The sequence below is a fragment of the Mesoplodon mirus genome, assembly GCF_964341445.2.
Source record: "Mesoplodon mirus genome assembly, chromosome: 20".
Taxonomy (NCBI): Eukaryota; Metazoa; Chordata; class Mammalia; order Artiodactyla; family Ziphiidae; genus Mesoplodon; species Mesoplodon mirus.
The window spans coordinates 30,549,896-30,575,532 of NC_138996.1; the positions used below are offsets into that span (position 1 = coordinate 30,549,896).

At 47.6% G+C, this 25,637-nt stretch overlaps 1 protein-coding gene across 1 annotated transcript in view; it reads left to right on the forward strand.

The window, feature by feature from the left end:
• DLGAP2 (DLG associated protein 2) overlaps window positions 1–25,637 on the forward strand; it is a gene marked incomplete at its 3' end in the record, with an annotated part of 748,047 nt that overhangs the window by 698,289 nt on the left and 24,121 nt on the right. The window contains exons 10-11 of the mRNA XM_082608399.1: window positions 21,143–21,492; window positions 22,398–22,439. Coding sequence (XP_082464525.1) covers window positions 21,143–21,492; window positions 22,398–22,439 — 392 coding nt within the window. The remainder of the gene's footprint in view (window positions 1–21,142; window positions 21,493–22,397; window positions 22,440–25,637) is intronic.

Sequence of the window (25,637 nt, forward strand, 5' to 3'; positions counted from 1 at the left end):
AAGCGGTAGCTCTGAGTAACTGATTAGGTCAGCCTGAGGATTAGTGAGCAGAGCGCTGTGGGCCTCGGTGATCTTTTTATGTTGTCCTGTGGCCCAGGGTGGAGGTGGTGATGCCCTCCAACGACTGAGCCCAGGGCCTTCTGAAGAAACGCCGGGAGTCACCGTGGGTGCTGTTCTGGAAGCCCGGCCCCGCGGGAGCCACACGGGGCTGCAGGGGCGGCCGTCAGGGGCTTGCGGGCGGCAGGACTGCACCCCTTGGGGACCCTGTTGTCCGTGAAGTTGGGGACCGCCCCTCATAGGGGTGGGAAAAAATGTGGAAAATGAGCAAACTCAGGGAAGTAACGAGGCTTACAGTCCTTGCAGTTTATAAAAACACACTTAAGGGGTAATTACTGATGTAGTCACCCATATTCGCTGAGTGTCTCCTACGAGCAAGTGACAATTAAGCACTCTCCTGGTCTTCAGAAATGCTTTGAAACAATAATTACCTAGTGGGAAATGACTTTATTGTTTACAGAGCTGTGATTCCAGGGAGAATAAAAATAAAACAGGTTTCATAGAGAAAATACAAGAACCAGTGCAGAACTCAGACTAAAATTCTAATTTATGTACATATCATTTTACCAAGTACATTTTTGTATTCCCATCATGTATGCACCAAAAAAAAAAAACCCAAAATGCTTCTCTTCAAAGTTTCTCCTGGATCTTGGCCTAGTTATGGAGTCACAGTTTCCTGAAGACTGTGGTAGAGCCAGAGAGCAGGCGTGCCTTCCAGAGTTAGGGAATGGTCTGGGAAATAAGAGAAGAGATGGAAAACCTTAGGAAAAATATCGAGTTGCCTTGAAATAATTGAAATATCGAATTACAAGTTGCCTTTTTGAAGAAATGTAGGTGCAGATGAAGCCTTAATTCCTCCCTTCCCCTGTTTTACTCTAAGCATTGTAAACTGAGTATTTATATTTCTTTCCTAAATAGAATTGAGATGGCATGCAACAATAGTCTACTTAATAAGACTGTGAAAAATACCAAAGAAATGAGAAACTGTCTGGAAAAATGTAGAAAAACAAAAGCATCCAACTGAGCAGGATGTACATGCCCACTTTCTATTAACGCTGAACTTCCAGTTAGATTCAGAGTCTCCTGTCAGAGAGGCAAAAACAGGGTTTCAATGATTTTGTGTTAAAATACTGCTTGGAAGATCATATAACATTTAAGAGCTATCCTTGGTTGACAGTGTGCATATGTGTTGAGAGAGAGAGAGATTATTTTGACACATTGATTTTCTTTTATACTTCTAAAATTAGCTTTTGAAAATAATTCCCCAAAAAAGTTATTTTCAAAGACATTCCCAGTGATTATTTTGAAGAATAAGATTTATTTAAATGTTTCTTTTTGAGCTTGAAACAGGAAAGTTGGTGTTCTTTTGTTGTCTCACCTATATGAATGCAAATATGTAATATTAATACAAATACGTAATTATTAATATTAATTAATAATATTAATTCTAATAGTAATTAAATATCAACCATATGCATGAAAGGCTCATTAAGAGCTTTAGAATATGTATTAGGCATTCTATTTTCATTTTTTAATTTTTTTATACAGCAGATTCTTATTAGTTATCTATTTTATACATATTAGTGTATACATGTCAATCCCAATCTCCCAATTCATCCCACCACCACCATCCCCCTGCCACTTTCCCCCCTTGGTGTCCATACATTTTTTCTCTACATCTGTGTCTCTATTTCCGCCTTGCAAACTGGTTCATCTGTACCATTTTTCTAGATTCCACATATATGCGTTAATATATGATATTTATTTTTCTCTTTCTGACTTACTTCACTCTGTATGACAGACTGTAGGTCCATCCACGTCTCTACAAATGACCCAATTTCGTTCCTTTTTATGGCTGAGTAATATTCCATTGTATATATGTACCACATCTTCTTTATCCATTCGTCTGTCGATGGGCATTTAGGTTGCTTCCATGACCTGGCTATTGCAAATCATGCTGCAATGAACATTGGGGGCGCATGTGTCTTTTTGAATTATGGTTTTCTCAGGGTATATACCCCGTACTGGGATTGCTGGGTCATATGGTTGCTCTATTTTTCATTTTTTAAGGAACCTCCATACTGTTCTCCATAGTGGCTGTATCAATTTACATTCCCACCAACAGTGCAAGAGGGTTCCCTTTTCTCCACACCCTCTCCAGCATTTGTTGTTTGTAGATTTTCTGATGCTAGGCATTCTATTTTCAACCTTGCCAGGTTCATGCTGCTAGTAAATGTTTTGCTTGTTTGGGGGGCTTGAGTTCACTGGTTTTTCCCTCAACCCTTCAAGGCGGTGGTGATTCAGCTGACACAGACGCTTGCAATCTAACCTCCAGGGAGCTGAAATAGGACCAGAATCCACTGCTCAGCCCTGGGACCTGCAACCATGGGCGTATCTCCATCCCACTGTTTCTCTTGTTACGAAAAAACCCACTTACTGATTAGGGTCCTCTCACTAAATGAAGTGGCTTTGAAAACATCTACTTTCATTTCACACATGGTTTCTTTCTCATCTGGAAATGATTTATCAGATAGATTTACTTGTCTAAATATGCATTTCACCCGATTTTCCTAGGGAGAGAAGGTTATTGATATCATGGAGGAAAACTCTATAAAATTAGATTATACTGATTTTTCTCTGGGTCAGAAATTGTCTCAACATATGTCAGAACTGATTCCAGAAGTCATTACAAGGAAGGGAAAATCCATACAAAGCACGACAGAGGAAACAGCCATAAACCTTGTTTTATTTGGTTGTTTGTTTGTATAGTACCTTGTCCCTGAAGCATACATCATGATTTCCAGTTCCCAAGACAGCCTCCATTGTGTGCAATCTGGCACCTTCCTAAGCTCTGGCCACGTGACTCCAGCCTGTTCCCCCATGACGTCCCCTCCAACTCCCACCCTCCTTCCTTCCTCGAGCCAGGACCCTTTGGGATTCCATGGGGCCATCATGATAGCAGGAGTGATCAGTCACTATAAGAAATAACTGTTTAACTTGTGGAGAAGTGAACCAGTCAGACTTAACATTTAACATCCTACGCCCTGAATAATCAGTGATTCAATAAATGAATTCATGCTTGCATAAAGAAACGGATGGATGAATGAATCATTCAGCTGGATTTTAGGATCCTGCAGAGATCCAAGCTCCGTGGCGCCGACCCCTCAGGCCTCCCAGGCAGCCCACCCCCTGCACCTGCGCCCCCCTCTTTGCTGCGCACCTGGCCGTGCTCACCTGGAGTTCTGCTTAGCCCTCCAGCTGGTCCCCTAAGTGCCTTCTCACCCACCCTCCACCCAACTTTCTGAAAATTCAGCCTGGCCCAGCACTGCCCACCTGGTACCCCCATGGTTTTGTGGTTTCCATGAGCCGAGGCGACAGTGTCTGCAGCCAGTGTGTGACCTGGATGACCCGGCCCGGCCCCCAGCTGCCCTCTCACCCCCTCCCCTGGCACTCACCCCTCCTCACAGTCTCTCACTTCTGGGCTTTGGCATATCCTATTTGCTGAGACCAGAATTTGCTTTTTCGGATTTTTTTTTTTTTTTTTTTTTTTTTTTGCCTAATTCTTAGCTATGCTTTCAGAGTCAACCCAGGAATCATTTCCTCCAGGAAGCCTTCACTGATTTGCTCTTCATCTCATTCCTTCCCTCCTACCCCCCATCAGGTGCGTTCCAACAAAAGTACATATTTACTAAAACAAAAAAATCCTAATTTTCATTTATGTTTAAAATGTACTGGGAATTCCCTGGCAGTCCAGTGGTTAGGACTCCATGCTTTCACTGCCGAGGGCCCGGGTTCAATCCCTGGTCAGGGAACTAAGATCCCACAAGCCGTGAGCTTGGCCACAAAAAAATAAAAAATAAATAAAATGTACTTCCCTTTTAAAGATATAGAGATATGAGATGGCAAAACATTTAGGCCACGGTAGCAAATTATATTTACTATTTGCGTATACTTACATCCTCTCATAAATATGTTTAGAAAGCATCGATACTATGGCTTTTATTTCTTAAAATATGTTAGTTAAAAAAACATTAAATTAAAACAAGTTATTTAAATTCACAAAATTACAAAATATTCTAAGAACTTTGAAAAGAAAATAATTTTGCTCTCAGGAAGAAGGTGTGTAGCAATGCTTTTCAATCAAATCACTCACTGTCAGGATTTAGTTTTCTTTCCTTGCGATGAGGTAGAAAAGAATTAACACTGGAAATCAGAGAAATGTGTCCATAAAGTCCTGTATGTACACAGAGTTTATTATCTGGACTTAATAATTTTCCATACATTATCTTTAAAATGCACTAAAAAGTATAATGCACTTGTTACTTTTGCAACTTCAGATTTTTCTTCTTTGCTTATAGTTTCCAAGAAACACTTTGACAATTTAATGTGGTGTATTTGGACTTATACAAAATGGTTTCCTGTTAGGTATTTCTATTTTCTGGAGAATTCGCCTTTAAGAAAAATTATCCTTTGAAGCATCGTTCAGAAAGGGAAGAGGAGACTCCCTGAAACCTGTTTGTCTTATGCTATCACTGTCTTTCCCATTCTGTTTGCTAGTGGTTGGTTGATTTTTGCTTTGGACTAGTGGTTGAGGACTAAGGCATTTCCAACTGAGGAACGGTGGAAAATTCTGTGTGTGATACCGGTGATGGTTAAGTTTATGTGTCAACTTGCCAGGCTTGGATGTTTAGTCAAACGTTATTCTGGGTGTTTCTGTGAGGGTGTTTCTTTGACAAGTTAGCTTTTGAGTGAATAGACTGAGTGAAGCAGATTGCCCTCCCTAATGTGGGTGGGCCATGCCCAATCAGTTGAAGGCCTGAACAGAACAAAAAGCTGACCTTCCCCTGCGTAGGAGAGGATTCCCCCTGCCCGACTGTAGGAAATCTGCTTTTTCCTACCTTAGAACCTGAACTGAAACATCAGCTTTTCCTGGGTCTTGGGCCTGCTGGCCTTTGGACTGGAACTTACCCATCAGCTGTCTCTCCCAGCTGGCTGACTGGCCCCCCAGACCTCCGGTCCTGACAGCCCCCATAGTCACATGAGCCAATTCCTCACAATAAACCTCCTTCTCTATGTATGGATACATTCTCTTGGTCTGTTTCTCTGGACAGACGTGACTAATACAGTATCTCCAAAGAATATTTCTTCAGGTTCTGTATTTTAAATGGTCAGAGTATTTACACAGAGAATTTTCACCAGCAGGCCTTCTCCCTCTCTGGCAAAAACCTGGACTTTAATGAGATGGATCAGAATCTTCTGTCCTTGTGGCTGGGGGGACGGGGCAGCGGGGGAGGGTTCATTAAGATGAAAGGTGTTTTCACAGATGTTGATAAGCTACATTTGAAAATGATCAATCAGGTAGATCTAAAAGTATGAAAACACTGTTCGTTTCAGAAAGCCGGCGGTTACCAACAATCACATGACAGGTTTTAGGCACGTCCAGGGAGCTGGCCTACAGGACAGTGTGCTCCCTGTGGACATGCGTGGCCCAGGCTTACACCCAAGGCAGCAAATGCTACCTTCTGGGGGCCACACCCTTCCCTGGGGCCCGGGAACATCAGAGAAAAGAAGTCCCACTTGGCGGTTCAGGTGAGTCCCTGAGAGTGTCCCCGCTGCCGGGACTGGGTTGGCATTGGATGAGTGACTCGTTAACCAGGGCTGTCAGCGTGCATGAGCCAGAGGGCAAGTGAAATTCTGGTCTAGGAAGAGAACTGAGGGTGGCAGCCAGAGAAGCCAGTTTCCATCACCATAAAGGAGGGAGTGAGAGGCCCAGCATCAGAAGCAACCAAGAGACAGTCAGCTGGCTGAGGGAGGGCCCAGGACTCAGCAGAAACAGAGCTGCAGGGCCCGGAGCTCATCCTGACTGCTGGGTTAAGGGCATGTAGTTCCAGGGAGAAGGTTCCCATCCTCACCTGGTGGGTCTGCAGCTGACGCCCTGCAGGAAACTATAACAAGGAAGCTGGCAACAGTCTCCCCACAGAGGCCACGGGCTCCAGAATTGAGGTCCCCAACCTGGAATCCATGGGCCCCTGGGGGTCCCTAATATATCCGGGAATTCGGGGCCACATGAACTGAGCTGGGATAAAAAGTGGACCTTTATTTTTTCTGACGTCTAACTGTTACTCACAATGCCCTGGGTTAGGAATGCCACGAAACACGCTCACATTAGCAGTGCGTCTGACTCAGAGTGCGGGAGTGTCAGTTCAGAGTCGCCCTACGATTCCTGCAGGGATCTTGAAACACCGTTTACGCTCATCAGGCTTTGAAATTACGGTAGTTATTAGTCCCGTTGCCGGATCTCATTGTGTACTGCATTAATAGACGCGAACACATCACAGACATTTTTAACATTTTGATGATTATATTTTGATGTAATTGTTTAATCCTCTGCATTTTAGTTTTTGAGTTTAAAACGTTATCTTGAGAAGGAGGGTGTCGGCTTGACCGAGCTGCTGACAGGTCACAGCCCAGCGTTAGGTATCAGGTGGGATTTCTCTGCTCGATACATGCAGTTTTCAGTATTTGCAGCATTGGGTTTTCTTATAGATAATCGATATCAGAAATTATTTTAACTTTTACTGTTGACTGTCTTTCCTCCACTGCCATGAGAGCAAAGCACCCTTAGGGGCTGTTACACACTGTATCAGAACCTTCTAGAACAGGGGCCGGAGTTGACCACCCACGAGTGTTCAGTTTGCCTCAGAGGACACAGCACACAGCAGGGGGACAGTGTGCACCCAGAGAGGCCCCTCACTGCTCGTCGCACAGAACACGCCTTCTGACAGCAGCAGCAGCACGTGTACAAACACCGCGGGGCGAGAAGGCCCGAGGTCTGCCCGGGGTGGGGTCTTTCATGGCGCGCTGGCCACACGGGCACCTGCAGCTCTATGGCCAGTCCGACCCCACCAGGCTCTGGTGAAACCAGCTGGAGATCACAAATGCCACTGTCACTACTAAGCAGGGCTGCTGCTCACAGGCTGGCACATGCTGCCCAAGACAGCGCACAAAGCCATGGTTCTGGGGCATCGTTGGTCTTTAGTTACTGTATTTCCTAGTATCAGCCAAGGTCAGGACCACACTTGGGCACTTTGGGATTTGCTGCAGCTGAGTTTAGATTTGCCCAGTCTCCTGATCTGTACCCCTGGGCTGTACAGGACTCAGTAAATATTTGTTGAATGTAAGAATGGTTGACTTGAGAATTTACAGTGTATAAAATATTTAAATCTATTTGCACTCACTTAATATTTAAAATTCAGTATTTAAACTCGCCCTCTGCTAAGCCCTTCCCTCAGACCTCTCGTTCAGCTTTTTCTCTCGGATGTTTTTCTTTTTTTTAACATCTTTATTGGAGTATAATTGCTTCACAATGGGGTGTTAGTTTCTGCTTTATAACAAAGTGAATCAGTTGTACATATACATATGTTCCCATATCTCTTACCTCTTGCGTCTCCCTCCCACCCTCCCTATCCCACCCCTCTAGGTGGTCACAAAGCACCGAGCTGATCTCCCTGTGCTATGTGGCTGCTTCCCACTAGCTATCTATTTTACATTTGGTAGTGTATATATGTCCATGCCACTCTCTCGCTTTGTCACAGCTTACCCTTCCCCCTCCCCATATCCTCAAGTCCATTCTCTAGTAAGTCTGTGTCTTTATTCCCGTCTTACCCCTAGGTTCTTCATGACATTTTTTTTCTTAGATTCCATATATATGTGTTAGCATATGGTATTTGTCTTTCTCTTTCTGACTTACTTCACTCTGACAGACTCTAGGTCCATCCACCTCACTACAAATAACTCAATTTCGTTTCCTTTGATGGCTGAGTAATATTCCATTGTGTTTTTCCCTGGAAGGTACCAACTCATGGTACCCACCGACTTCTTTATCAGATATTCAGTGTGACATGTGAGTGGATCACCTACAGCTTAGCTGTGCAAGAAATAACACAGTAGTTTATTTTTCTTAAATCAGTTTAATACCAGTTCTGAGTGTCCCACCCCTCCTGCCTGATATTCAGCCTTGGTCATTTGGGGGTGAACCCAGGGCATTACAAGGCCAGAACTCCCATGTGGCATCAAGGCATCTGGAGGCCCCCGGTCATGGATACCCGCTGCCCTACTGTCTCCGTGTCCCTTTCCGCATGGCCTCAGGGTTCTTGGGCCTCCACTGCATGGTCAGGACTCAGCTTCCCAGAGACCCACAGGTTCTCCTCCTGCCGGCATTCTCTGCAGACCTCTGCTCTCTGCCCTCTCCCCGCTGACCCCTGGGCAACCTCTACTGAGTCTAGGATTTTACCAAAGGCAAGGCAAGGTTAAGCTGGAGTTGCCTTCCCCCAACAAAATCTTTGCAGAGAGGAACCCCAGAGCTGCTTGCAATGGCAAAGGATTGCGGGAAAAAACATACAAATAATATCCCGAAGTTTTATCCTGCAATGTAGGTCAAGTGCAGAGGTTTTCCCAGAATGGCAGCAACCCATGCCTGTTAATTACTCCTCATATGACATCTGAGCACTTCTGAAAAGAGGTCCTTAGTGGCCCGCTAATTGCAAAATCATTTCAGGTGATCCTTCCAATTTTGATTTTGATTCCCTGAAAAGGTAAGAATTATTCAGGCATGTAAACTGAATTTGAGTGAACTGCCTTTCTCTAACACTGAGGATGTCCAAAAGCCAAGTACACATAGCTCAAAATATTTTTTAAGTGAGGAAAAAATTCCACCACTAACTTCCTTTTGCCTTTACAAAGATACTGGAGCTATTCGAAACTCAACCTTATAGTTAGTGCTTGCTGGTTATCATTTATTTTCAGTAGAGGTATTAGGCCAAAACAGAATTTGTTTAGGCCATTTTAACATTCCCAAGTTTGGAGGAAGAGATTGAATGAGGTTGAGATTAATCTTTCAACCCCTGTTCAGAAGCCAAAAAAAGTAGAGTGCTACACACATATACATAGTGGGCTTGCTTTATGGTTTTAGGGATTTGGGTTATATCTGCCTGGATTCCTTTCAAATGACAGATAGGTGGCAGTGAAACATAGTAAGGAAATAGTTCTATAGAGCATAGGAAACACATATTCATATGTGTAAATCATTCCTTTATAAAATAATTAATTACATGGGATTTATTTCATCCTAACATAGCCACTAAGCTGCAGAGCCATGCTGTGCTTTTTAAACACAAATAATGGGAGCGCTTTGAAATTCCCAGTGGATTTATCATAAAGAACATTTGTACTTCTGTTTACCCGTTTATTACTTTTTGGAAGCCAAGAAGGAGAGGGATAAGGATTGATCGTATCCAGTGTTACCATGAGTGTAAGATATAAAAAGGAAAAGGTTCGCCAGCTAAGGAACAGTGCTCGTTTCTGGCATGAACAGGTGTAGGTCCGCTGAATTCCTGGAGAAAGACCCATACGGCAAATATGGGGCAAGGCCACCTTTCCAGTTCTTTAAAATGTCTGTGTGTGCTGTGATCACTTTCTCTAATGGACAGTTGGTGTTTTCTTTATCGGTTTATGGGTTTATAGCAGGTCTTTCCTGCACTGCCATTTTGATCAGTCACACAATCAACGGAATCAAATCCACAGATGTTTATTTTGTGTCTAATGTCTCTAAAGTACTAAAGAGCTGCTTCATGAAATGAAGGGAAACAGAATTTGAAATAGATTTAGAAGCTCTGGACACATCTGCAGATAGCTAATCACCATGCTCAAATTTTCTCTGCTAATACTTGGTAGTTAATATTTGATCCCTTCTACTTATTAATGGCGAGTTATTACAAAGTGGGCTATGATTCATGAAATGCTCAAAGTTCTCTTTTCTTCTGAATATTTACGGCATGAACTTAGATCTTAGATCTTAACTGTGGGACAGAGAAGTCTCCTCCCACATACTCCTTCCTGAAGACTGAGGCTTAGTTGTCACTGTGAGGGAATTTTCTAAAAGACTTGTACTAGGTGGCAGACGGTGCCGAAAGGAAATGAGTTACTTTGTCACTTGCGGTTATTGAAGAGGCAGGTGCTGTGTGCTTCTCAAAGGATGCTCAGAGCCTACATCTGCATCCCTTGTATGTAGATGACAGGAGCATGGGGACAGTCTCTGAAGCAGAGATACTGGGGAAAGGACAGATACAGGCTCCATTACTATTGCTCCAAATCTAGGTCTCCATACCCACTTCCGCCAAGAAAATCCCCGCCCAGCCTAATTCTGGCCTCACACGGCAAGTATCTGGGTAGTAGTGCTAACAGAGAAACCCGTTCACTCTCTCAAACCTACAACCCAAGGTCCAAGTGCTGAAGCCAATAGGATTGACAGGTGTCCTGCGTGGCTGAAACGGGGAACCAGCTAGGTTCCATGTGCCGTGTGTTCAGTGGGCAGCCCTGAGGCTGGCAGAAATGAGCGAGACCTGTCACAGCAGCAGGAAAGTCCCCTGGGAGTCCAGGGTCCTCAGCGGCAAGCCGAGAGCATCTTCCAGCTCAGCTCAGCTCAGCTCTTGATCAGCGACCCCAGCGTCCCTGGTCCTCAGTCAAGCGTCAGCTCCATCGTCTGGGAGGCCCAAAGCCCCAGGGTGCCCAGAGGGTGGAGGCCACAGAGGCAGCTGTGGGCAGCTGGACCTCCATCCCTCCCGAGGATGGTCTGCGTGGCCCTTTGGCTCCAGCCTGCAGTGCTCGGCCACCAGACGCCTCACACGCAGCCCTGATGTCTTTGTTCACTGCGCGAATCCACAGAACCACTGATGCAGGTGGAGTCTTCTCCCCACTGAGAGTTAAACGCAGGAAAATGCCTGATTGACTGGGCACCTGCCAGGCTGCAGAAAAACTTCTGTTTCTAGTCTCAGTCTGGATTTGCGCTCATCAGAACCAAATACGAAAGGTTAGGGAGAAGAAAGATGGATGCTGTCCTGCAGGTGTGGACGCCCACGGCAAGCCCCGCCCACTGTCCTGCAGGTGTGGACGCCCACGGCAAGCCCTGCCCACACTCCAGGCACATAGAGGCCCTGCCTGTGGCTGGAGATCAGGGAGTTCCTTTTCTGAAGCCCCATTTGAATGACTCCTCTTTTCCCTTCAGTTAAGTTGGCTTTTTTTCTAGTCATACATTCATTAACATGCAGGTGTGGAATTTAGAGATGTTTGTGTTTCTTTCTCTCTCTCCTTTAGGAAAATAATTCCAAGAACCTGGTGCTAACTGAATATTAAACTAGACCCCAGGTTTAGGCAGAAAAGTCAGTTGGGTTTTATACACATCGTGGTACTTTTCACAAACATGTCATGAAGCTGCACTTGGAGTCTGTCACCTAGAGCATCCTGTGTGTTTTAATGATGCGTCTGGCTCAGCGTCTGCTCTCCTGGGACAAAAGACCAGGAAAGCCGGGATTTCCTCACTGTTGGGTCCCCAGGGCCTGGAATGTGCTAAACATTGAAGAAATACTTGCTGAGTTTTTAACAAAAACAATGAACAAACGGGTTAATTAGTAAGGGATGTTTTTCTCTCTGAGCTGCCCTCAGGTGGTAGCACTGTCCCCAATGCAGGTGCTTTTCACTCTGTGATTGATGTTACGAGTTTAGAGCTGAGAATAAAACTTTTTATGTAACGCTGACAGCACACTGCAGTCACCAGCAAACATCCAGGGACCCATGGATCAGCAAACCAGTCCTTTGTGGGGACTCATTTAGAACTTCTTTGTGCTTCATTACAGACTCTGCATCATCTATTTTCCAGCTCCAGGTGTCAGGACCAGGTTTTCTTTTTAATAAAGAATGTCGTGGGAGGTGGAGCCCAGGAATGGCAGGCAGCTGGCAGACCGACACGTTGCCAGCCGTTTCTGAAAAGCACAGTAAATGGCCACTTTGGTCCAGGTCTCATCTCCTCCCTGTTTTATCTCAAGGCCGGGCTCGGGGATGACTCACTGTGCAGTCTCCATGCCAACCTCTTCTCTCAATGCACCCTCTCCTGCAGGCCAGGGAGGGACATGATTTCCTGGAGATTGGAGGCTGCAGTGAGCCCTTCACGCTGTTAGAGGCCCCTGGTTTTCAGGGTCCCATTATTAATGGGGAATTCAGAGCAGATATAGTTCCATGGCCAGGATGAAGCAGGAGTTTACAGACACGTTGTGTTTGCACAGTAGTTGTCCTTGTGCTGGGTCTGCGAGCTTTGTAAGGGAGTAGGATCCTTCCCTTTGCAGAAGGTGAGCGGGGCCTGGAGCCCCATGGCCGCTGACAGCGGTGCCAGAATAGGGCCAGGGTCTCACTGCATCCAGGCAGAGCCACTGCAGCCCATCCCACGCCCCTAGTGGCCACCAGCATCCTGGCCACACGAGCTGTTCATGTTCAAACTGTTAGTGGTTACTGATTCAAGCAGGCTCAGAAAGGTCACCGGGAAGCCCCCAGCCGGGAGCTCTGATTTATTGGCACAGCTGACTGCTTGATCTCAACACGGCACACACAGAAGATGCCTCTGACGCTTGTCCTGTGTGTCAGGATCAATGACTGTGTATCTGTTTCTACTACAGTCACCTTGAGATTGTGACTATGTTGTCCATATTAGAGGTTTGGGGGTCTTCCAACCTTCTTATGGAACTTTCTGGGAGAAGTAGACAATATTTAGGATGTATTCATTAGACGCTGAGCATCAGTAGGTGTAACTAGCTCAGAAGTTATGGGTTGATTTTACCCTTGCAAGTAGCATCAGCTTTATCATTTTATTTTTTCATTGGAAGGTCATTTTCTTTCCTTGAGTCAAGAGACAGTAGTGTGGTAACTCTGGATACTTCAACTCCAGTGGGTCACAGCTACATACTCCTTATTTGCCATGAGCAGACATGAAAATCGGTGATTTCACCATCAAACAAAACCCCACCCAAGAATTACCCCCTCCCACATCTTGATGGTAAAAATACAATTCTGGCACAACTTTAATGTAGACTTTACTCACGATTAAACATCCCAAGTAAAACAAAGAGCAGCCCACATATTGCTTGTGAGGACAGGACAGTGCCACCCACTACTTGAGCTGCAAATTCTCCACAAACAGATTGACCCAAGTCACCCAGTTGTGTCCCTGTGATTGGCCTGTCAGCTTTTCCACTGAAACAAATCATTCTTTTCAAAAATGTTTTTCATCTAAGTTTAAAGCCTCCCATTCTCAAAAGACGTGGGACACAGTTGTGTCACACTGGACACTTGATTTGGGCGGGGGGGAGAGACACCCTCTGCTGCCCGTACGTTTTCATCATTTTGTCTTGTTATCTGATCTCTATAAGCTCAGCGCTTGCCATCATTATAATCAATTCCCTGTTGTGTTACCCTTTTGTTTACTGCCTGGGCCCTTGAACACTCAGAATTCTGTACTTAGAAACTTATCTGATTCTTCACATCCTTAAAAGTTGGCTCATTCTCAGTTTTTCTTCAGAAAATCCAAGTTCTTCCTGTGGAAAGTGAGTTTTAAATATTTAAAATGAAAACAGGAAGTGTCTCAAACCGTGAAACAGCTGTCATCACTTCATTTTACTGTCTGCAAGATGTTAGATGCTGGTTAGACTATAATTTCTTGCTAATTAACACATCCGAGGTAGATGTCTGTGCCACCAGCCCATCAATGTTGCCCCAGAACTTGGGGGACCCAGGCAAGTTTTTGTAACTTTAGGGAAACCACTGTGTGCACGCCAGTGGGATAAGACTTCTGTGTCCTGTTTGATTTACACTTATGTTTTGAGACTAACATTAATTAAAGTGTCAAAATAGCTTTAATCTTTTATGACGAATCTTTGCCTTTGGTTTGGTTTCTCCAATATCCAGACTCTCATTAGACATTCATGGGCTTGATGACTATAATTCCTTTTATGCTCTTATCTTTGAAGTTCTAATTAAGAGTGCAGTGAATTTAAGTGTCGCTGTTATATTCAAATAGAACGGCGATGCCTGACTTTTGAAAAATATTTTATCTTGATTATGTATTTATATGACAGAATGCTAATCTTTAAATTTCCTTTTTGGCTTGCAAATGACTTGTAAGGACTGAATTCAGAAATGGTGTCCAGAATTCCAGGTGTGGAGGGGTAACTAGGCACGCATTTAAAGTAACGATGTATTCACATTTGAGATTACGCAGAGCCGTGTAGAAGTATAGACTGAGCAGCAGTGTATTTCATCCCATTCAAGTTCGTTTACCTCCAATAAAATGTGTTTCTCCAAATTCTCCTTCAATAGATTTGCTAACCCAACACTTTGAAGACCTAAAGGGAAGTCCTTATGATTGATGTCCTCTGCTTTATGTCATCTGTTGAACAGATGGGGGGTTGCTCATACTGATTCGACTTTGCCTGGAGAAAACCTCTAGACCAGCACCGTCCAGCAATGAGAATGTTCTCTGGCCTCTGTCCAGTACTGTCCCCATTGGCTGTTCGTGACTTTTGAGCAGTTGAAATGCAGCTCAAATCGGAGGAACTGATGTTTAAGTGTAGTTGAGGTGTTTAGATATTTTAGAAGTTTAGGTCATTTAAATTTGGCTCCGGGCTATGCTATTGGACAAAGCCGTCTGGAATGCGGCCCTTCTCACACAATCAGGATAAATCATCTACGAGGTTTTGGGCACAGTTCGCTTGGCAAGCAGGGTCAGCAGCTGCAGCCTCTCCCCATCTGCCCAGCTCACACCCTTCTGACCAGGGCTTTGAGCCATTTCTTCAGAAAGGGTCCCAATGAGATTAACTCAGTCCCGCATATATGTACCGCGTATATCTGGAAAAGTATGGTTTTCACCTGCCTCTGCTGTGGTTCTCATTCAGCTCTAACAGGTCCCTTAAGTATGACTACTATTAGTTTAGTACAATTTTCATAGAAATCTCCCTAAAATGTATTATATGCATGGCTCCTTCCATCTTAAATAGTGTAATTAACCTTTTCTTGGTGGCACAAAGTCTCATATTGGTATCAGTAGACTCAGGAGAGAAGGCACGTCACAGAGCCGCTGCTTTCTGTCACCCCCATTATTTTCAGGGTGAGTCTCACCAACTCATCTGATCCCCAAGACATAAGCAGAATCCAGACTAACTCAGGAAATGGATTAAAACACAAGTGCATTTTAATCTCTCTCCCTAGAATCAGGAAGCCACTTGAAAATCTCCAGGGATTTTCACAGTATTAGACACATGGTGAAAGAAATCGATGACAGGCTTTTAAAACCAAAAGAATGTTCCTGCCTGGACTCAATTAAAAAATAAAAATAGAGTAGTCAGGCCGTCAGATACCTAAAGATGTTAAGTAATCATTTCATTTTTTACTTTAAAATTTATATTTGATCACTTTTATTGAAACAAATCTTGGGATGTTTAGAAATCTCTCTGTTGATTCATCTGCTTTTTGAAGCTGTAGACACTTTGACAGAATTACATTGCTAAGTTAAAATTAAAATTTTCATTCATATATAATGTTTGTCTGACCTACATGTAGAAAATGATAGATGATACAGCCTGTAACTAACAATTAGCTCAATCATTATTACCTAAACTGTTCAACTAAATAATCGAATATTTTTCTTGAATGTGTAAAATGTTACCTATAATGGTTTATTTTAATCCATGGCAGCAAATTAACATGCTCAAATGAGCATTTTTAATTCTTTCTTTACTATATTTCCCAGCTTCTAATTCTAATTCTAAGGAGGCGTTTAAGAATATACAGTTCTCCTCCATGAGATTGTAAGTACCAACATGTATTTGTCAAAAGAATGGACTTATGAATGAATACATTGATATACTTTATTTTTCAAAAATTCTGTCACAGTGTTATTTTACTTATCTAAAGTAGTTTGTATACATTAATTTTTATTTACCCAAGACTGACAACTGACACTTAATTTTTAAATTATCAAATTCAAAAGCATACAGTTGACCAAGAATATAAAAGTGTTGCATTGTCAGCAGTAAACAGCCTCATTCAAAGTCACACGAGGGATCACATCGTGTGCATATAGGGCCTGAGAGGGTGGCAAAAGGGACATTCAAAATGTGTGTTAAACGCCTGTCTTACGTCTGAAACTACAAATTCCATTTTGACTTCTGTACTAATGGGTACTAATGGATCTGATATCTGGGTGCCTGGAAATTTTTATGTGTGTTTTCTGAATGTATTTATTTAACTTGGTAAATTTACTCTTAAAACATTAGGTAGCGCCTATTTATTTCATTATAAACGTATGTGTTGGATTTTCACTGGAGCCATTTCAAGGGGAATCAAGGGACAAGTGATAAATACATTCAGGGACTTAAAACTGTCCCACGCTTGCACATATTTCCCCCATCGAGAAGATGGTGATTGGATCCCAGGGGGTGGGAAATCCTCACATGTTCAGCCAGAATGTTCCCTGGGCCACTTAACTAAACGTCGGCCCACATGTCTTCAGGGGAGCCCACGTTCTGGGGGGACGTCACGTGGTCGTCCCCTGGAACAGCTCGAGGAAGCGTGGCAGCCCTGGAACTCCACAGTCAGTGGTGCAAACCAGCCGGCAAGGCTACCGGGACCTGAGTCTACACTGCCTGCCTGAGGACAGCTGCCTCAGAGGATGGTGGGGGATTAGATGCAGGGGTCCCATCCAAAATACCCCAGGAATTAAAGCAGGCTGAGCCGGGTCGAGGTCAGGGAAAGGAGGAAGGAGTCTCTCTAGTCAGCAGCTGGGGTGGCGTTGGGTCCCGTCCTGCCGCTGACTCTCTGGCTGTCCTCAGGAAAATGTTTAAAGATACTGGAACCTCCATTTTCTCATCTGGGAAATGGAACAACAAGTGCCATCAACCGGCAAGGTTGTTCTGCAGCTTCCGTGAAGCTAAAGGATGGAGAGCTCAGATGGCCACAGAGACACTCTCCCAGTCGTAGCCGTGCCCCTGGGGGTGCTCCTGGCGGGGTGCACAGTGATTGTTCTTCCCCGAGACTGTGTCTCGTAAACACCCCTACGGTGACCTGGTAACAGCCTCCAAAGAAATGAGGGGGTGCTGAGTGCTGGTTGCTGTTGGTGTTTGTCTTTCTATCCACGGTGGGAGGAGCCATGAGCAGCTCTAAGTGACACCGCTGTAAGGGCCGCCCTTCCCGAGACTGCGCTCCGCCCGCCCCCGCGTGAGCTTTGTTCCCCATCATCCTCCCGACAGCAGTTAAGTGACTGTGGCTGCTTCCCTTTTACAGATGAGCAAACTGAGGCTGAGAGAAGGCAGCTTCTCCCAGGTCACACGCACGCTTACATCACTTTATGTCTGAAGCAAGGAAGATTTACTGTAGCTCTAAAAGAACCAGAATGGAAATATGGGAGACTTCCCTTTCTTTTTTAAAAATTTATTTATTTTTTATGGAAGTATAGTTAATTTACAATGTTGTGTTAGTTTCATGTGTACAGCAAAGTGATTCAGATATATATACATATATATATTCATTTTCATATTCTTTTCCTTTATAGTTTAATACAAGATATTGAATATAGTTCCCTGTGCTATACAGTAGGACCTTGTTGTTTATCTGTTTTATATAGAGTAGAGTGTATCTGCTAATCCCAAACTCCTAATTTATCCCTTCCCCTTTGTTAACCATGAGTTTGTTTTCTATGTCTGACTCTGTTTTTGTTTTGTAAATAAGTTCATTGTATCATATTTTAGATTCCATGTATAGGTGATATTATATGATATTTGTCTTTGTCTGGCTTACTTCATTTAGTATGATAATCTCTAGGTGGCAAAATTTCATTGTTTTTTATGGCTGAGTAATATTCCATTGTATGTATGTACCACATCTTTATCCACTCATCTGTCAGTGGACATTTAGGTTGTTTCCATGTCTTGGCTATTGTAAATAATGCTGCTCCTAACATAGGGATGCATGTATCTTTTCAAATTAGAGCTTTTGTCTTTTCTGGATATATGTCCAGCAGTGGGATTGCAGGATCATATAGTAGCTCTATTTTTAGTTTTGAAGGAACCTCCACACTGTTCTCCATAGTGGCTGCACCAATTTACATTCCCACCAACAGTGTAGGAGGGTTCCCTCTCCTCCACACCCTCTCCAGCCGGTGACTTTGGTGCCCACGGGGAAGAAGCTGCAAACTCCAAGCATCCAGAGTCACAGCATCCACAGCAAGTCTTCAGGTTGACGGCGTGTTTTTTTTTTTTTAACATCTTTATTGGAGTATAATTGCTTTACAATGGTGTGTTAGTTTCTGCTTTATAACAAAGTGAATCAGCTATACGTATACATATGTCCCCATGTCTCCTCCATCTTGCGTCTCCCTCCCACCCTCCCTATCCCACCCCTCTAGGTGGTCACAAAGCACTGAGCTGATCTCCCTGTGCTATGCGGCTGCTTCCCACTAGCTAACTATTTTACATTTGGTAGTGTATATACGTCCATGCCACTCTCTCACTTCGTCGCAGCTCACCCTTCCCCCTCCCCGTGTCTCAAGTCCATTCTCTATGTCTGTGACAGCATGTTTTTATAAAACATTCACCAATTAACGTTTTTGAAGAGGCAGGTTTTCTTTGCTTTGCAGTTTTCTTCTCTTGGAGCAGTTCCCTAGCCTGGTGATGGGGCCGGGCTCCCTGACTCCTAGGACCTTGTGTCCTAGTGACCTGAGCCCCATGGGAACGATGCTGGGCTTTCAGCAAGCTCGTTCAGTCCTGGCTGTGCTCTGAGGGGGCCTGGCAGGGCCGCGACGGTAGGTGTGTGAAGGAGGTTAAAAGGCTGCGTTGAGCAGGTCTGGCGGCCCCGAGGCTTTGCAGGCTTTAGAGGACAGGACAGAGGGCGGGACCAGGGCAGGAGGGACCGCAGCATCGGGGGTGGATGCCTTGTGATTGACTGAACCTGGATGGGCAGAGGTCTCCTTAAACCAAAGTGTTTTAGCCACTAGGACATTGCAGGTGGACAGGCCTGCTGAGGATGTTGAAGGTGCCCTTAAGAAGTCGACTTGACGGGCTTCCCTGGTGGCGCAGTGGTTGAGAGTCCACCTGCCAATGCAGGGGACGCGGGTTCGTGCCCCGGTCCGGGAGGATCCCACATGCCGTGGAGTGGCTGGGCCCGTGAGCCATGGCCGCTGAGCCTGCGCGTCCGGAGCCTGTGCTCCGCAGCGGGAGAGGCCACAACAGTGAGAGGCCCGCGTACCGCAAAAAAAACAAAAACAAGAAGCGGACTTCAGGCACAGGGACCCTGGGTTGTGGATGACGGTCTGGGGGAAGCAGGGAGAGCCACTCACAGCCCCACCTCCAGGAGGGCCACTTGCTTCGGCTGGTGACACAGGCTCTGGGCTCAGGCTTATTTAGAACAGCAGCTAGTGGTAAGTGCTGGAGGTTGGGAGCCTTTCCTTAAACACCGGAATCTCCCACAGTAAAGCCCTGAATAAAGTCAGCTTTCCACAGTTTTCCTCTAGAGCTTGATGAGAGTCTTTAAAGAGAGTGCTTTTAGAGGTTTCTCGGGTGTAAACCATATTCAAAGCCCATTTTTCTAATAACCGTGTGCCCCCCCTGTGTTTCCTACCTTTCAGCGCCTCTTTCCCATTCATCCTTTTGAAAATGTGTGCACTTCATTAATTTTCATGCAAAGTTGTTATGCCTTAAAACTCAGATCATCCTGACGTGACAAACTCATTTTGTTTTATTTGCCTGTGTTCATCCGGGATGACATTTGAGGCTTTATTTCTTGGGAAAATCCATTCACGCAGATTTAAAAATCACTGGCGCAGAGGGTAAGGGTTAGGAATGTTGGTTGAAGTCCCCACAAACCGGAGAGGAAATGGTTCATTTCCACACTGCAGCAGGCTGGTGATCCCCGGGCACAGTGTCTGGAGGCCCTTCAAGGAAACAGCTGCTCCGTCTGTCCTCACGGACGAGGCTTGGCCCGCCCAGGCCGTCCTCCTGGGCACGTCTGGTCCCCAAGCCAACAGCCCCCGACGCCTGCACCCTGCGTGGGTGCGCATGCTTTGCGTGGTGATGAGGGCACCCGCGTCCCTCTCGGAAACACTTCTAGCCAGTCCTCCCTTCCAGGTAAAGAAACACGACCAGCACCTATGGAAAACCCATTTCTTCAGAGCGGATGTGATACATTCCTGCTGTGAAAATTAGTAACACCCAGAGCCCAGCATATATATCTGATGAATTTTGGGTGCCTTCTAAGAGGCATTTAATATCAATTCATGTCGAATTGCACTTATTTTCTTTGGGGGGTTTACTGTCAGTGGCGTGTGTAGAACTCCAATGTGTGCAGGGCTCAGAGAAGGCGAAGTGGTGGTTATGAACCGGGTAGACGTGGAGACCCGGGTCCATTCTCAATCGGCTCCTACGGTTTGTACCCAGGGAGCATGTACTTATGGGGAGCAAAGAGCTTTCTGATACTGTGTGTTTTTCTCCATGATTAAAAGAGTACCTATGCGGGCTTCCCTGGTGGCGCAGTGGTTGAGAGTCCGCCTGCCGTTGCAGGGGACACGGGTTCGTGCCCCGGTCTGGGAGGATCCCACATGCCGCGGAGCGGCTGGGCCCGTGAGCCATGGCCGCTGAGCCTGCGCGTCTGGAGCCTGTGCTCCGCAACGGGAGAGGCCACAACAGTGAGAGGCCCGCGTACCAAAAAAAAAAAAAAAAAAAGAATACCTATTCATTAGAAGCGTTGGTAGGATATACAGAGACCTGTCAGCCACACCATCACTGAATGATGACCGTGGTTAGAATGTACTTCTCAATTTTCTTCATTCACAGGTTTTCTTTACAATATATTCCATCTTAGACTGGATAGAATTGAGTAGGCCCTGCTTTTTTCGCTTGGAGTTATAAAATGAGTATTTCGCCTGCTACCAGGACCCGCCTGAAGACGGTGGTGTGGCTGCCTTCTGTCCTGCTGAGTCAGACGTTACTTATTCTGCTGGATTTGGGGGTGTTTTTATAGTTTTTCACTGTTATACACACATCCCTGTCGACTCTCTCTGAGCATAAAGTGTTTTCCCCACACTCTGCCTCAGTTTCCTAGGCTAGACGTCGGGGAGAGACCTGCCCCGTGGCCATGGGAGGGCTCGGTCGTGGACCAGATTCCCTGTGGGCGGCGGGGACCCAGCCCCGCTGACGGGCCTCTGTGTCTCTTCCAGCCGTGTCCTACACCAACTACAAAAAGACGCCGCCGCCCGTACCCCCCCGCGCCACCTCCAAGCCTCTGATCTCGGTGACAGCGCAGAGCAGCACTGAGTCCACGCAGGACGCCTACCAGGACAGCCGCGCCCAGAGAATGGCCCCGTGGCCCCAGGACGGCCGCGGCCTCTACAACTCCACGGACAGTCTGGACAGCAACAAGGCCATGAGCCTGGCCCTGGAGACGGCCGCGGCCCAGCGCCATGCCGCCGAGGGCCAGGGCGGCTCGGCGCGGACCAGTGACAAGGCCACCATCGTGTCCAAGGCCGAGGGCTTCCTCCAGAGCCGGCGTTCCTCCATCGGGGTCCAGGTACCTCCCGCGTGCCCCCCACGGTGACACAGACCGAGCACTGCCGACCTCGGCCCGGGCCCTCGCAGGGACCCCGCAGGGGCCGGAGGCTCCAGAGCCTGGGCCTGGCCTTCAGGGGAGGCTGGCCTGTGGGTGCAGCAGGCGGGATGCCCCGGCCAGGCCCACCCGCCACCCGGAGGGCCCCCCCCCCGGGCATTTCCAGGGGCTGCCAGCTGCTTGGAGAGTATGGAAATAGGTTATTCTGACACTTAAGAAGGAGGTTTTGTGGTTGAAACCTGATTTTTAGTCTTGTGGCCTAACAGTAGAGTGGGGAGAAAGGGCATTGGGACCAAAGGTGAATGACAGGGAAGGGCTGCTTGTACGAAAAAGGGGCTCACAGCCACTCGAGGTGACCCCGAAAGTCCCCGCGCCGACCCCAGGACGCTGCTGGGTTAGCTCTGGTCACTGTGTTCTGAGCACCGAGGGCCGAGCCACCTCCGCTCAGGCCTCAGAGGCTGCCCCTGCGCCAGCTCCCACTACCGCATCCACTCGGGCACAGGGGCAGGGAAGGCACCCGGCTAGGAACAGCACCATCCAGCTCCTGCCCCAACCCAGGGACGACCCAGGACAGGCCTTGCGCGGACCACGTTTCCCAAGAATTCTGCCATGACTCCCTGCAAGAGGTGGTGTCGGCCAGCCAGGCAGGTTCCCCGTGTCGTCCTCGGCAAGCACGGGCGCCTCCACCAGCCCGAGTCCAGCCGAGGGCTTCCCTGGCGCCAGGGAGGAGGGCCTGCGAGCTCAGCAGGTGTGAGAGGGGAGCCGTGTTCTGGGCGTCGGGGGCCGGGGGACGCAGGCTGGGGAGACTGCCCGCTGGTCTGGGTCCTCTGAACCCGGTCTCCACACTGTGGCTTCGTTGTTTTGTTTAGGATTCTGAATTCCCAGAGCATCAGCCATACCCAAGGTCAGATGTAAGTACCAAAATATACTCCAAAGCCAAGTACGCATGAATTTTATTTTTTCTCCCTTTTTGGATTATTCATACCACTGCTCATGTCACCTCTCTCTGTCCTGATTCTATATGCCAGGCTCTATGCTAGGTGCTTCCATATTACTGCAGGGAACCCTTGCATCCCCTGATGACACAGATTCAGCCCCACTCTGATGAGGACGAAACTGGGGCTCAAACGGGCAGGCGACTCGCTGCAGCCGAGGCCTGGCCGGGCCGGGGGTACTGGTACGGGGGCAGCTGGCGTTCACTCGGGGGTCACTCTGCCGTTAGACTCACGTCTCCAGATGAGACTTGTGAGGCCCCCAAGCTCAGGAGGCCAAGGTCACCTTCCTGGGTGCGTGTGCCCCCCGGTCTGCCCACCCGCCCCCTGCCACAGGGGCACAGCCCACCCAGCCACAAACAAGGCTGGAGGGTCGACTTCCAAACACGAGGAGTTGCCAACTTACCCGAAAATAGCGGGAACTTTCTAGGTAATTCAGATAATTTCAGGTAATTCCAGAAGCCCATAAAGCGAGTTTATCCAGCCACCACTTCCTGCCTGCAAGTCACCCCAGGAGCACCCCCCCCCACGCCCCATTCTGCTTCCGGCTGCCGTGCCTCTCCCCAGAAGGTCCCCCGCTCTGCCCGGGTCACCCTCCCTACCAGCCTCGCCGGACCCGCCCCCAGCTGCGCATCGCGTGCCGGCCGGGCGCACCTGCCGCCTCTTGGTACCCAGCGCCTAGCACAGCGCCTGGCACATAGCGAGCTCTCGGTCAGTGTCGGTGGGCGAGTGTGGGCGAGCGTGCGAATGCAGGGGTTCCGCTTTCCTCCTGGTGGCATGTCACAGCACGATGTGAGCTTGTCACCTCGCGGTGGCCAAGGGAAGTGAGCTGGAAGCCAAAGAAGATGTCGTCCAAGAAACTCGAGTGTCAGGATAAACGGGAGACAGATGGGTGTGGGGCGCCAGCTCGAGAGCACAGGGGGGAGAGGGATGAAGTGAAGACGGAGCCGATGGAAGGACCACCCTAGATGCCTAGAAAGCTCTAGAAGAATGCTCGAGGGCGTCAGGGTGGTCAGGGCACAAAGTAGAGGTGACGCTAAGGGCGAAGAAGGGGGCTGGTTTGGGGCCACGTGTGGATCTGCTGAGTCTGCGTCCCAGCCCCTCCCCGAGCTGCCCTCATCCTCACAGTAACCCCACGGGCCAGCTGGAGCCACATCCCTGTCAGGGACGGGGAACCTGAGGCTGGGGGTGAGTGACTTGCCTACAGGTTGACAGCCACAGGGGGAGGGTGGGACCCCAGCCTGCAGTCTCCTGCCGCACACGGAAGGGGAAGAAATGAGGGTCCAGTGGTGACCCCCCCACCCCGGGAGCCTGCTGTGATTCTCACCCCATGACCCCGCGTGGAGGACGGCAATGCCCCCGACCCCATCACGCTGTCCTCAGCTTGCAGGGCAGGGTGGCTGGTGTTCTGAGAGCCCATCCAGCGCTGGGGGGACGGGTTCCCGCCTGGCCTCCCAGAACCAGGACCTGACGGGCTCCCAGAACCACAGCGGTCAGGGAAACTTAGACAGTGCAGAGTCTTTTCATTTTACAGACGCTGTCCTTCCCCCCGAGCAGAGTGCGCCCTCCTGCCTGCACCTTCCCTGGAGCCCGGGCCCAGGATGAGCACTGATGTGTAGGGTCCTCAGGGGCTCAGCTCAGGGCTCCTCCCGTGACATCCTGCCCAGGCCCTGCAGGTGTGCGCCAGACCTGGGTCCCTCCTGGTGACATATCCCAGCCAGCACACCTGTCTTCTCACCTGGAGCCCACACCTGGCCCTACCTCACTTTTCCTCACGATGGTGGTGACAGTTAGCTATTTTCTTTGTGCTCATTTTTGTTTTTATCTGTGATTTGTCTGTTATTGCAGTTTCTACTTGTGTGTGTGTGTGTGTGTGTGTGTGCGCGTGTGAAACTCTGTAGAACACGTTTACTGTTCCCAGACCCTGTGATGTAGTTTAATGTCAGGGATCCTTCAATTCCGTCTGCCTCAGTCACCCCATCTCTAAAATGGGAGCGATTCCCACTCTGCGGTGTCACCAGCTGGTTACTGGGTTTAAACATCCTCTCTGAGATGCTGCTGATTTACTCTGACCCAGGACGCCCTCGGAGTCCCAGCCGTTTCACGTTTCCAGCAAGCCTTCCCTCTCCACCCCACCTTCTTAACTGCTTCTGCTGGGGCTGCGAGCATCTCACGGAGCAGGGTTGGCAAATCATATTTAACTGTTGGACTTGTAATAGGTCCCTGAGGGAACTGCGGGGACTTTGTATGGGAAGCAACGTACCCGCTTTGCTATGTGTGAAGTTTTGAAGGCAGAGCCTAAAATGAGCTCAGTTTAGAGCAAAAACTTGAGATTGGAGCTCCAGCAAATATTCTAGTAACAGCTTGCTTCTCTCTGGTGCCTCCAACTACGGGCGATCAGCCTTCACCTCCTGAAAACGCGGGCCACGCACACACATGCACAGTCACACATGTGCGCTCACGGGTACACGCATGTGCTGCACACATGCACGTGCACACATGCGGACAGGCATGTACACGCACACGTGTGTGCACTCACACACACAGCGGCCACACCAAACTCCTTGTTCCTTAACTGGCCTGTGCGGGACCGTCCTCCTTCCCACTGCTCTTCCTGGCCCGAGGCTCAGTATCCGTCCCTCCACTGAGGCCTGGGAGAGTGAGGCGGGGGCTTCTGGATCCCGGCGCCCACCACTCACTTCAGCGATGGGGTGGTCCTTTCCCCTCTCATCAGTGAACACCTCCGGTACAGCATTTGCTTCACAGAGAGTTCCTTTAAAAGACAGGGATTTTGCTGATTTCATCTTTCTTCGCAATGCCTGGAACACCGTGGATCTTGTAAAAAAAAAAAAAAGAATGTACGCATATATTTCTCAAAACCTTTACAATCCTTTTACCCTCCTAGGCAGAATTTTCTCTTGGGAAAAGAGTCCTTTGATTTCCTTTCCACTGTGCACAACAGTAATTCCTTTTCTTTGTCCCAAACTTACTTTTTTCCCCATCTACATAAAGCTGACCCAGGATTTCTGAAATGATAAATATTTAGCTCATCCTGGCCTCGTACCACTGGATCATATCCCCCCTTCACCTTTACCTCCTGAAAAGTAGAGCTATCTT